General features: G+C 40.6%; 1 protein-coding gene across 1 annotated transcript in view; it reads right to left on the bottom strand.

Moving 5' to 3' along the window:
* Positions 1-5,158: 5,158 nt before the first annotated feature.
* GNB1 (G protein subunit beta 1) overlaps positions 5,159-13,037 on the bottom strand; it is a 92,806-nt gene continuing 84,927 nt past the window's right edge. Inside the window, exons 10-12 of the mRNA XM_014610405.3 lie at positions 12,774-12,990; positions 7,622-7,733; positions 5,159-6,872 (exon numbers count right to left, since the gene is read on the bottom strand). Coding sequence (XP_014465891.1) covers positions 7,627-7,733; positions 12,774-12,990 — 324 coding nt within the window. The 3' untranslated portion in view covers positions 5,159-6,872; positions 7,622-7,626. The remainder of the gene's footprint in view (positions 6,873-7,621; positions 7,734-12,773; positions 12,991-13,037) is intronic.

The raw sequence follows: 13,037 nt of genomic DNA on the forward strand, positions 1-13,037 counted from the left end.
CAAAGTTTCAGGATTCTGATTTCTTATTTGATTAGTAAGGTTATACTTCAAACCAGCTTCCAAGTGCTGATTCCTTTTAAAAAAATATAAAACAATTGTTGCACATTTGTACAGGGGATTGAACCTTGAGGCTGAGGTTTCCAATCTTCTAATGTAGCCAACAGAATATTTTAATGGCATGCTGCAATTTTCCAAAAGAACAAAACAGACAGCCTCATCGTCCCCTGAATGAGTCTGCTACACCCTTTGAGAGAAAGCCTAGCAGCCCATTTATAGGGGCGTGGGGGGTTCAAAAGGCAAGCGATGGGACAGACCTTGATGGCCTGATGTCCAAATACCAGGGATCTGCCAATCATATGCAACGTGCTGCCCCACCTGCTATCAGGCGGCAAGGAAATTGCTGATTAGCTGAATATCTGCTTGTGGGGAGATGGCCTACCTTTATTGGTACAGCCTAGAACAATACCGAGTCACAGCAGAATAAATTAAGGGCTTGCTAGGGCTTGTTTTAAGTGACACCCATAGCACTTGTTTTAATTTACTGCTCAAATAGTTTCGACTAGATCGACAATTTTTGGATGCTCTGTATCCTTCTTCTATTGATAATACTGAGAAGAAAGAGTGCATTAGGAGTAGTGCACGCCTGCTTTTAGGACTCTCTCAAGCTTCACACTCATTCGATCAGAGTAAGTTTAAGTAGCTTACAAACACTGGCAGTAAAAAAAAAAATATACTAGTTATCTGCTCAAGAATAGGTAGCAATCAAATATTTCAACTGTTCTGATTTCATTATCTATCACCTGGTAGATGTAGAAGAGCAGCAGAGAAATCAGGATGGACACTTTTGACGTTTTGGTACCCTATTTCTATACCAATCTGGTCTTTTGGTTAGGGCAATGCTTTCCCCTTTTGTTACAGAACAATGAACAAGAGCTATTTGGTTGGCAAGTTGGACTTTCCTCCTTTCACAAGGATGAGTTTAGGATGTTACAAATTGCTCAGCTTCACTCATCATTCCTTAGGCAGGACTGATGTTTGGAACCAAGATGTGACCAATTTATTTTCTCCCTTTCAAAGGATTAAACAAGTATGTTATAAAAGTCAGAACTTACTGGCATCAGACTTGTCCACTGGTCTGTTCTTCCTATTCCATCTCCTTCATCCAGGTAAAATACAAGAAATTACATTTTAGCCATTTTAAACAGTAGCGTCATACCCTTCTAGGAAGCATGGCCCAACGCAATAGACTTACTACAAACAGTTACTCAGAATTTGGTGAGGGTTTTGCAGTGAATAGTTATTCTATTTGCTTTGGAAGTTCCTGGAAGAAGCAATTTTTTTTTGGCTTGTACAACAAAATGTCAGTGCTTTAAGTAGTTTCAAGAATTCTTGAATCTATACTGTGGGTTCGGCAATGGTTGGAAGTACACCAAAATCTTAGCCTTCATACTGCTTTTTGAATAGACTATTTGACAAAGGGATACTTTTGCAGTTATTTCCTACTTTCAAGCAGATATTGCTTTCTGGTAGAATTAAAGCCTTTAAGACATTAACAGAAAAATGTGAGAAAAAGCATTTAAGAAAAAAAGCTATTAACCACATCAAACAACATCCCACTTCAGACAAGGTCATGCGTGCATTGCCATGGAGAGGCAGCCACACAAGTTTTGTATCAGCTAGCATAGATACCGGGAGCAGTCTTAACTGTGCCAGCGGGGAACTCTGCATGGACTAGTTTGCCTTGCTGCTTTCCAGAGTAAGCTACCTATGCAGAGCTGTGCACTGCTGGCATTAAACTACTGGGATCCAAACTAGCTCATGTAACAACTCTATTCAAAAGACTGCCATGTAGAAATACCCTATGGCAGGGGTGGCCAACTTGCAGCACACACAAGTGGCACTGGCAGCCTCTGTGTGAGACACAGCCAATTAGGGACAGGACAAGCAGCACAGTAGTAGATAGGGCAGGAAGCAGAAAGCAGAGCAGTAAGTGGAGCAGGGAGAACAGGGAAGGAAGCAGAAAGACCATGCAGGGAAAAGGGACTAGAGTGACATTTAGGGAGGGTGCAGGGCTAATTTGCATGCCTGCCAAAAAGAGGTTGCCCCCCACCGTCTTGTGGCATTAATGCAGGTAATCTTGCCGCTTTGCTCCAAGTCAGCACAAGCATGTCATGAAAAAGTCAGTTGTCAGATCAGTGCCTGCTTAGGAGCCACAGAAACAACTGCAGTGTCCCGTCATCTGAATGGTGATACGTGCAGCAGAGAGAAAGGCCTGTTTCAAAAAACAATTTCATTTTGGATTCATATCCAAAAACTTATTCCAGCTCTGAGAGTATTCAAATCTTCTAAGGGTCTTGGCCCAGAGCAGAAGTGAGTTGAGATGCACAAGAACTAAAAGTCAAGCTGTGAAGGACTTTCCTCCACCTATGGCATAACAACCTAATTATACAAGAGATGGATAAAATAAGGTAAATCAATGTTTAAACAAGGCACAAAGAAAAATTGCAAAGGTAAACACAATTGTAATAGAGAAATCTAAGCATGTTTAAATTTCAGGGAAATCAACTCAGACCTTAACCTCCTGACACTCCCAGCCAGTGTCTTGGCAAGTATCCCATTACCAGCAAAACGATTCCTAGCAGCTGCGAGAGGCAGAAATCAACATATGGATAAGAGCACAGGGATGTACATTTGGGCACATGGCAAGGAGGAATAATTGAACTGGTTCCATTTTAGAGTACATTGAAGCTCACAGCTGAAACATCAGCTGCAATAAAAATGCATCAAGGGAATGGAAAGAAATGGCAAAATCACTTGGAATTGCAAGATTTAAAATTAAATTTGAAGCATTTCCAGCCACAAGTTCAGAGTTTCAAAAGCTCACATTTAAGACTGCAACTCAATTCATTACACAACCAGCTTTTCCAGACTTTTGAAAATCTCTTTTCGGGCTGAAATGTTTCATGTTTAGTTTTATCCCAAGCAACAGGGTTGGAATTTTTGGTTTTTTGGAAAAGAGATTTGAAGAGATTCCATTTTTAACTTGGATGAAAAACATAACTTCTTTTAACTAAAAAACAATATTAAACTAACTTTGCTGGATTAGAAAACAGCTGCCATTTACAACAGTTTTTTCAGAAGTCACTATCTATTGGGCTGTTAATATTTTTGATGGACATATAGGTATTTACACACAAACACCAATTCAGTCTACATGGCTTTATTTTTCCTTTTAATGTTGCCACCCACTTTCCATCTTAGTATCAGATTTTTAAAAAAGCAACTAGTAAGTGAACTAGTATGTTAGCATCTGAGGAAGTAGGTCATTTATGAAAGCTCATGCCTCATGCTGAAAGTTGTCCCTCCTAGTAAATGAATGCAACAGACCACACTCCCAGCTGGTATAGAAATTTGGTATGCACATGCAACATGTATTCTAACTGTAATATAGAGAGACACTTTTCCAACTAAAGGAAGGTAAGAAAACTAAATAATTAAATATTGATTGCCTTTATTTCTTACCTCAGCAGTTGCAAATCTAGGTACCGTAGTACAGGGGTCAGCAATGTTTTTGGGCAGAGTGCCAAAAAACCTAGCAATGTCTACTTGCAAGATGTTGGTGTGCCGGGGCAGATGGGGGAGCCACAGAGGGCCTGATCCTTCTTGCGGCAGTGCAGCGCTGGTCCTTTCCACATCATCTGCCCTGAAGCATGTGTGCATCTGGGCAGGCCCCTGCCATGAAGCCTAAGCTACTCATGGCAAGTAGCAGGGAGACTGTAAGCAGCTGCCTCGGGGCCTATGGAGCCCTGGCCCAGTTCATTGCCAGTGGGTGCATGTGTGCCTTGGGGTGGATGATGGGGAAGGGGCTGGGGCTGCGCTACCACAAGAACGATCAGGCCCCAAATGGCTCCCCATTATCCACCCCAAGGGCTAGCATGCCAAGCAAAATATCTTCACGTGCCACACTCTGGCACATGTGCCAGGGGTTGCCAGCCCCTGCTGTAGTATCTACCATTCAAAAACACTTTGGCTAGGAGCATCAAATGATCCATTTGCTAGTGACCTTCACTTGAGGGCTAAGCTTGAACAGCTACAGGCAGTCCTTGACTTGCAACGTTTCAAGTTACAACATTTCATACTTTTTATAAATTGACACCATTTCACCTTTCTGACATCGGTTTCGACTTTACAATGCTTGATCCAATGCCACGCCAGTGAACAAGTTCACTGTGTCGCCCATCTCCCTGGAGAACATCTGTCCAAACTTCCTTGGACACTTTAAGAAAGCAGACAAGACTCCAGAAAAACCTGCAGCCAAGACTTCTGAGAAGAATCCAGCCAAGAGCCCTTCAAAAAATCCAAAGTCACCTCAAATAAGTCCTTCCAAATCAACGTGATTGCTATTTGCAATATAAAAACATTAATGTAGCTATATTACTCATCTATAATTGATCAAGTACAAAATTCTGGGTTATTTTTGGTGAAAATAGGGTATTGGGCCTTGGTTCAGGAACAAATCCCCCATTTATAACATTGTTTTCTATGGGAAAATCAGTTCCGAGTTACGACATTTCAACTTAAGACACAGTTTGCAGGAACTGATTGTGTCGTAAGTCTGAGAGCTGCCTGTACCAGCATTTTTTTGATTAAGTTCTCAGCTAGTTCTAGAAAAATGTCTCTCTTAAATATTTAACAAGGAAAAAAAAATATTTGCTGCTGCTGAACTCGATACTTACTACATCCTTAATTAACTCAATGTTAGCAGGTATTCTACAATCCCAGATAGTCACTAATAGTAACTGTGTATCAGCATTGTTTGTTTCAGTCAGCACCCAGAAGGCTGAGAGATGATGAAACAGTTTAAGTCCCAACACACCTCCCCGTGTTTGCCACTAAGACACTAAAGCAGCATCTCTTTGTTCAGAGAAAATGGGAACATGCAACTTTTTAAGCATCTTACACAACATAATCCAAGGTTTGCTGATGAGATTGCAGGCAGCAAGGAAGAAAAACACCACCACTTTAAAATGCTGAAATTAATGGAAGATTAATTAGGCTGGCACAATACAGACCATTTGAATTCATCACTCCAAATCTGCCCAGTCAGGGAGTTTGGCTATCAGGACAATAAAGCTGGAGAACAAATCAGGCACAAAACTCATGTCAAACTGCTTTATTACATCTTAAATAACATTACATTTTAATATAGTATCTATCTTGCATCCAGCTTTCTTGAAGTACACTGACTTTAAAATTAAATACAAAAGGTGAAGAAGAGGGATACAGGGTATGGAGAAAGCTCTACAGAATAGTTTCATGAAAGAGAGAAAGAGGGAATTCATCTTCTTTATGCCAAATCCAGGCCTAACGCACAATTACAGCACATTTTTTGTACAGAATGTTGCAGAAAAAACAGAATGGAGAAAAGCCACTACTGCTGCTAGGGAGGAGAAGAGAGTTTAACAGAACAATCTGCTGTCCAAACGCTGCTGCTTTTATAATTTTATTTGAAAAGAAAGCCAGGAAAACCTGTTCATTACAAAAGTGATTCTAATCAGATGTAAAGGACTTGTCCTACAAGAGGAACGGGCTGTGAGGAATTATTTTATAAAGAAAATGGTCTGGGTTCCCTCTTCCCACACCCCAGAATCTTTGACAGCAATTGTATGAACAGGCTGTTTTCTTAAAAAAAAAAAAATTAAAAAAAAAAAAAGGTGACTTAATCACGCTACTCCAAAACGTGCATAGCTTTGTACTTGAATTCTTCATAGATTTATGCACAGAGTAGCAACAATAAATGAATACAGCGGCAATGGTTACAGTTTTTAAACAGGTTATTTCTTTAAAGAAAAAAACATCTAAGGACTTAGTCCAATATGCACTTTTTAGCATTTCTACAGCATGCGATTCTAAGAGTAAACCCACCCAATATGGCAAACAATCAAAAAAAGTTTTCGTTTGTTTAACTTAGAAAGTTCAAGATCATTATTTTCAAAACATTGATTTGTACATCATTTCATACACAAAGAATTGACTGAATACCCAAGTGTAGGACAGGTCTCTTTTGAAAACAGAGATTCCTGGTTGGGGAGACTACGGGGTAGTGTTAGGATATATAAACTGCCCTTCCAAGTGGACAAAAAACACAAAGTAGATTTAAAAAAAAAAAAAATAAAAAATCAGTGGGGTGGGGAGGGATTGAGAGTTTGCGTTTGTTACCCATAAAAGGTGAAATGTTCTTGAAACAAGCATTCAATACCTTGTACAACATGTGCTTGGTTACCTTACTTCTTAGCATTATTCTATATGCGCCATGTTTTGTGCAACAATTATTTGTGACACTAGACAAATAAAAAAAATTAGGGACTAAATTTACAGCATTAACAACCCCAGATGCACTGGGTTAGGACTCCCTTATTCTGCTCAATTATTGACCATAAAGAAATGTATTTAAAAAGGAAATGTGAAAAAATCTTGCTACAAACATGACTTCAAAATTTGAAACCGTGAGAAAGAAAACAAAGTCCTGGACTTTAACTTGGAAACTACAGTGAAAGCTAATTCTGTTTCACAATTACGCTCAAGTTTATTTTCTGGACATGCTTTTATGATAGTGTTTCTTTTTCTAAATTCAAGACAAAAATATGGTCCCAAAAGGAATGCACAATTTCATTTTGGTTACAACCACAGAAATTCTTCTTGGAAAGGTAATTGTGCTCTTCATTTCAGCAATAGGAGATGGAAAAGATGTTGCCCTTTGCAGTTGGGGAGGATGGGGGTCCAAGTTAGTATGGTTGGATTGGATATGCTATTGTTTTAAATTTTCAACTGTTGGAAAAGTCTTCCAGTCACGGTGGAGTCCGCTGCTCTTTCTAACACACAAAAAATTATGTTAAGTTTTACATTCTGATATGCTAAGCTCAAATTCTAAGCTTACTGGTAGAATTGATATTTGTCTGGTTTTACTGTTCCCCACTTCCCTCTTCTTTCATATCCGCCCTCCTTCCCACCAAAATTTGCATCCATGACATTTACCTGCTGGGTTTGAAAACGACACACTTGCCTTTTCCATGACAATTAAAACCCCCAGAATGCTTTGCACTTGCCCACTAAACACATTGTTTTCCCTAGGCAAGCAGCAATTTTAAAAGCCTAAATGAACTGCAGGAAGTTAAAAACATTGATAATGAACATTGTCAGAGGGTGCATCTACACATGCAAGTCATGTGATGCAATAAACTCTGAGCAGTTTGAGCCGGAGTCAACTGCTCTAGGGCACAGCATCTACATGTGTGCCCAGGACAGCAGCAATTTGAGCCAGGGTGAAGCTGGCCCCTAGCTGGCTGGGCTGACAGGCACAATGTACACCCATGGTCAGCATCCACACATTTCGGCAGAGTCAAGTACTGGCACACATGTAAACTGTGACGCTTTACTATGAAGCCAACTGGTCTAGTCTGCAGTAAAGCACACATGTAGATGCACTCAGAGTTATTTTTCTAATCCAAATTAAGTTTGCACCATAAATACAATTACACTCTATGTTTTGAACAGGGAAAGAAAGGACTGCTGCTATTATAAGCTGAAAAAAAGGAGCATACTTAATTAACCAAATACTTACAGACTTTAGTTCCAGATCTTGAGGAAGCTATCCCATGAACCTGTTGCCACTGCCATGCCATCATCAGTCACACCTAAGCAACTGACACGGTTATCGTGGCCAGCAAGGACACCTAAAAATTAATAAAAAAACCCATATGCATATTAGATAGGCTTGATGATTGTGTGTTTCATTTCAAGCAACACAAGGAGAGCTCATGTGTTTGGACTGGAAACCCTGGAAATCAGAAGAATGGAATGCTAACTTGGTTAAATATTTACATGTCTGATTTTGATTGTCTTCAGATTTTTGGCACACTCACATGGAAATAACTGATGTGGTCAGCAAGGGACTCTCAAATACAGGATATGAAGTGTTAAGCACAGGATTTATTTGCTAGGAACAATCTTAGTCTTTTGTGAGTTATGAGGTCATCACTCCAAAAAAATTAGCTGACAAGAATTGTTTGCCATATTTATTACTGGGTTGCTATCCAGCTCAATTACTTCCTGTTTTATAGCCTAAGAGTCTGCTAATTTTTTTTTTTTTTAGTCTAGGATTTTGTAAGAAGGAGAAATTAGGCTGAAGTATTTTAAGCAAACACAATCTTTCTTGGAGTCCCACACAATTGGATCATTCTTTTATATTTACAAGCACATACAATAAGATGAAGCCTTGACACCTTCATGCATTTGATTCGCTAGTATGGAAATGCTACTATTCAATAAGTGCATCTTTTTAAAAAAAATGAAATTGAGGGAGACCTGAAAGAAGGGGAAAAAAAATTTTTCTTTCTTTTTTTTTTTTTTTTTAAAAAAGGGCACTCAGTGAAAAGAATGTAAAAAGAACCAATGTTCAAGCCTTGTTCAGCCCATTATATTTCACAAAATCCGAATCTGGAGTAATTTAGTTAGGGTCTTAAAATTAAGTCTCCTATCTGCAACACATTGTTTGCATGGCTCACTCTGTTCACGTTTTAGAGCTCTCTTCCATCATATTTGGGGCACAAAGGAAATTTGTGCTAGCATTCATTCAACCTGTTAACATTTAAGAGTTTAAGTTTCTAAATGTTAACTTGGGGCTTCTAATATGAGATTACCACTCTACGAATCATAATTTGCAAGTCTGAAAAGGCATCATCATCAAGTTTACTATATAAAAATAAGCAAGCGTTGGTAGTAGCATCAGAAAAGTCTCCCAGCATTGAATTGGGCACGCCTAGAGCAACAGGCACATCATAAAATGTGCAAGTAGCTGGTAACCTCTTTAAAATTCATACTGCGATACAGGCAGCCTGCTGTTATAGCTGATGAAATGACTGAAAGCTATTCTAGAATATACTGCAGAAGTAGTACAGATGCCAACATGATTATTAGCTTACCTACAACCTAAATAGTGTTTTATTTAGGGAAAACAACATGAAAGGGATCCCACATGGCCTATAAAATTTGAAAAGAAAGCATCAACACTGTCAGAAGTTGGGCTGCCAATTAGAATAAAGCCCTGAAATTGTGTAAAACCCTTCAAAGTAGGAGGAATGTCTAGTTGGTATCCACTGAACACTGCTGAAGTATCCAAGTAAGGTCTTCTGAGAAGTAAAGCATTCTAAGACTCTATTAGTAAAACTCACTGACTGTACAGAGGTGCAGACTTCACCCTCAACACACCTCCACCACATGATATGGACAGGCACCAAACAGGAGTCCTCAGACCAGCTGAGATTGTGAATCTCTTTTTACCTATTCCCTCCCAGTTCCCTTGAAGGAAGGGCATGCAGCTGCTACTGCCCCTCCCACAAGCAGCAATCCAAACCAAGCAGGAAACCACAAAATCCATGACTCCCAAGATAAGCTCAGCATCCTAATGAAAGAGCTGTAACAGGACGAGGTTACGTTTATTTATTTTATGAGAATGGAAGAGCATTCTCTTTTTATTTAAGTCAGTCCTAAGTACTGTCTAGCACGCTGGTAAGCAATGGAAGTACCAAACATACTGTATTAGGACAACGGTTATGAAATCAAGGATCAAATCAACCCAGGAAATGGAACAACTGTTAGGTCACTTGTAAAGGCCAGCAAGCTCATCATTTCCTCCTATTCATCTTCAAAACAGGGACCAAATATAGTTTTCCTAATAGAAAAACCATAGCAGCAACTAATCTGCTTGGACTGCCCTCCTAATAGTTTATCACAAAGAATCATTTTAGTGTTGGCATCAGTGCTGGCTGAGAGTTACAAGATCTATGAAATGAAGTCCAGCAGGTAGTCCAAAAATGAAAGGCATCATAGTTTTGTCTGCTAAATGGATTCTCAAAGCAAACAGTGAGTTGCTTTATTTCTACAGCTCTTGATTTAAAGCCGGTAATAAGGAAGACTAAACGTTTATAGAGAGAAAATTCTCAACCTATCCCCAATAAATTTTGGCTCACTAGACAACCAATTTGTTTATGCTTGCATGTATATTTATAGCCTGAAAAATCACGATTAGACCTTGAAATACCACCAATGTAGGGAATCCTTGACATGGGTGCCTTTTCACAACCTTCCCCTCCTGCCCCACTCCCAAAAAACAAACACACACAAAAAACAAAAAAACCCCAAACCCACACCTATTATACATTTAAATGCAAAATGCATGTTTGGTACCATTATATCCCATACAGAACTGAAAACTAAAAAGAAGCCTACTTTACACACCAAATGAAATGAGCTGCCACAGGTCCAGCTCACAGCAGCGCTGTAAAGATATCAAATGTATTTGGAGAAGACGGGTAGAAGCAAACCCTGTCAGCATTGCTGTTCGAGAAAACATTAATGTCATGCCAAGAATTTTGTTGCTGGTGTCTAGGTTAAAGCAACTGTTCGGGTTTCTTCTTGATTCTGAACACACCCTCCTTTACAGCACTGACATGATTCTATCTATCTGAGTTTCAAGGATTAGAAACCCTTCCTACACGGATCTAGGCTAGTTCCTCTTCTTCCTGGCATTCTGTCCTCATGAGCAAAAACTCTGTGACGTGACTGCATTAGTAAAATACCTCGTATCTTCCCCTGTTCTAGCATTAGTTCACATTTTACTTTTGGTACTGATGGTATCTATATTTACAGTTTTACTGAATGTTAATACCAATTTCCTCCCTAATCCTCCTAAATTAAGTTACACAGCCTTTTTTCCCTAATCAGTGTACATTTCATATCGACCATAATTACGTGTTATTAAGGTGTGACTTATGGAAAAACTGTCATGTTAAGTGGGATAAGTACAGGCACCAGTATGAAGCAGACTATTAGTAACATAGTAAACTCTTCACTTTTATGAGCTTGTTCTTCCAAGGCATACAAGTAACCTAGCAAACTAAACATAATTTATACAGATGCTTTACAAAATGAATCTGAGGTAAGTAGAGACTAATTAAGTATAGAAATGTTTGCTGCGAGAAGATTTGAGACTATTAAAAAAAGGACCACAAATCCCTGGCAGTTACACTACCAAAAATAAGTGTGGGTACTCAGAGGAGTCATATACAGCTACGAACACAACAACATGAGAATGAGCTTTGTATTTAATGTTAAATGGCTGCAGGCCCTCTCCATACATGAAGTGGTAAATAGTAGGTGCCTGATAAAAGGGGATCCTGGTTTTCCCTATTTAGAAATCCCAAATTCTCTGATGAACCCCCCCCCCCATGTGTTTTTCCAAGGTTTAAATTAAACAGCACCACACACGCACACACACACACACACACACACACACACACACACACACACACACACACACACGTATTAGTTGAACACAATGTTTTCAACTATTGTAAATTGTTATATTTACAACTTAAAAAGCAATTTGGAAGCCTACCAGTGCCCCAATCATAATAATAAAATAACTTCTAAATACCTATACATTTTGGTGTTTGATTTTGGTTTTCAGATTCATTTTGTAAAGCTCCCCCTTCCATCACCAGGATGCAGGTCCAGTTGCAGCTGCCCCCCACTCCCCTGCTTTGTGGCACAGAGCAGCCCTGCCCATGCCCATGTCATTGCCCCTCACTCCCAAGCCACAGTCTGCCATCCCTGCTGGTGCCCCTCCCTCCTGACCTGCAGCCCCCAACTTCCCAAGCCCTGCTGGTACCCTTCACTCCTGATCCACAGCCCCCTGGTCCTGCCAGTGATCCTCACTCCCAACCCACAGCACCCCCATCTCCATCCCCCTCACTCCCAAACTGCAGCCACCCACCCCCCAAGTGCCCCCAACTCCTGACCCACCGCTTCCTGGACCTGCTAGTGCCCCTCACACCTGACCCACAGCCCCCTACCTTGCTGGTGCCACTTACTCCCACCTTGCAGCCCCCCTACCCCCCCTGGACCCCTCACTCCTGACCCTTTGCTTTGGTGGCACCTGTGGCTCCATCCCCCTCCCTCAGCTGGGCTCTGCAGCTGCACATTCCTGCCCTGGCCCTGATCTGGCTGGGCAGTACCCCTAGCCTCATCCACCAACCTAGCCCCACTCCCTCCCTCACCATGGTCACCTCAATCTACCCCCACCCTGTGTCACTTTTGCTCCCCTTGCCCCCTGCCACATACTGCCCATGCGCCCCCCCCCACGTAGACTTACTGGCAGGCAGCTGGGGGAGCTACTCTCTACCACTGCCTGGCTGTAGTGCTGGCCACGTGTGTATGTGCGTGCGCATGGTGCCTCTTGAGTCCTGCTCCCCCCAGCCCCAAACAACCCTTTGCAGACTGGAACTCTGCCAGCCTGCAAGAGGAAACCTGTGGTTTCCCACATTTTTCTCCTTTAAAAGGAGAAAAATCTGTATTTTTCCACAGCAAATGGAAAACCAGGATCCCTGCTGATAAAACATCAACTTTAAACATTCCAAGCAGAAAATAAGCCCTTGGAAGCTGACAATACGTTTAATTTTCTCACCCATCATTCTTTAAAGGACTCTGTAGGCAAACATTAACCTTTCATATTCTTCACTAACATTTAAAGAACTAGCAAACTAATTATGACACGTGTCAGACAAATCTGCCTTGGGCAAATCACTAAACTTTAAAAAAAAAGTGAGGTTGGATAGGCTAAGAGCACTTTGCCAATGTTTAATTAAAGCATCTTCAATACACCAGCCCTTTAGGAGGACCCAGTTGCTTTTAAAATGAACTGACAAGCTGTTTACCTGCTCTATCAGCTTTGAGCGTGTCCCAGACATTGCAGTTGAAGTCATCATAACCAGCTAAGAGAAGACGTCCACTCTTGGAAAATGCTACAGAGGTGATGCCACAGATGATGTTGTCATGTGAATAAACCATAAGTTCCTGGTCAGCACGAAGATCAAAGAGCCTGCATGTGGCATCATCTGAGCCTGTGGCAAATGCATTGCCATTTGGGAAGAACTATTTAAAAACAAAAAGACAAGACAGCATTATAAAATAGTTTATAA

The sequence above is a fragment of the Alligator mississippiensis genome, chromosome 13 (assembly GCF_030867095.1).
Source record: "Alligator mississippiensis isolate rAllMis1 chromosome 13, rAllMis1, whole genome shotgun sequence".
Lineage (NCBI taxonomy): Eukaryota > Metazoa > Chordata > Crocodylia > Alligatoridae > Alligator > Alligator mississippiensis.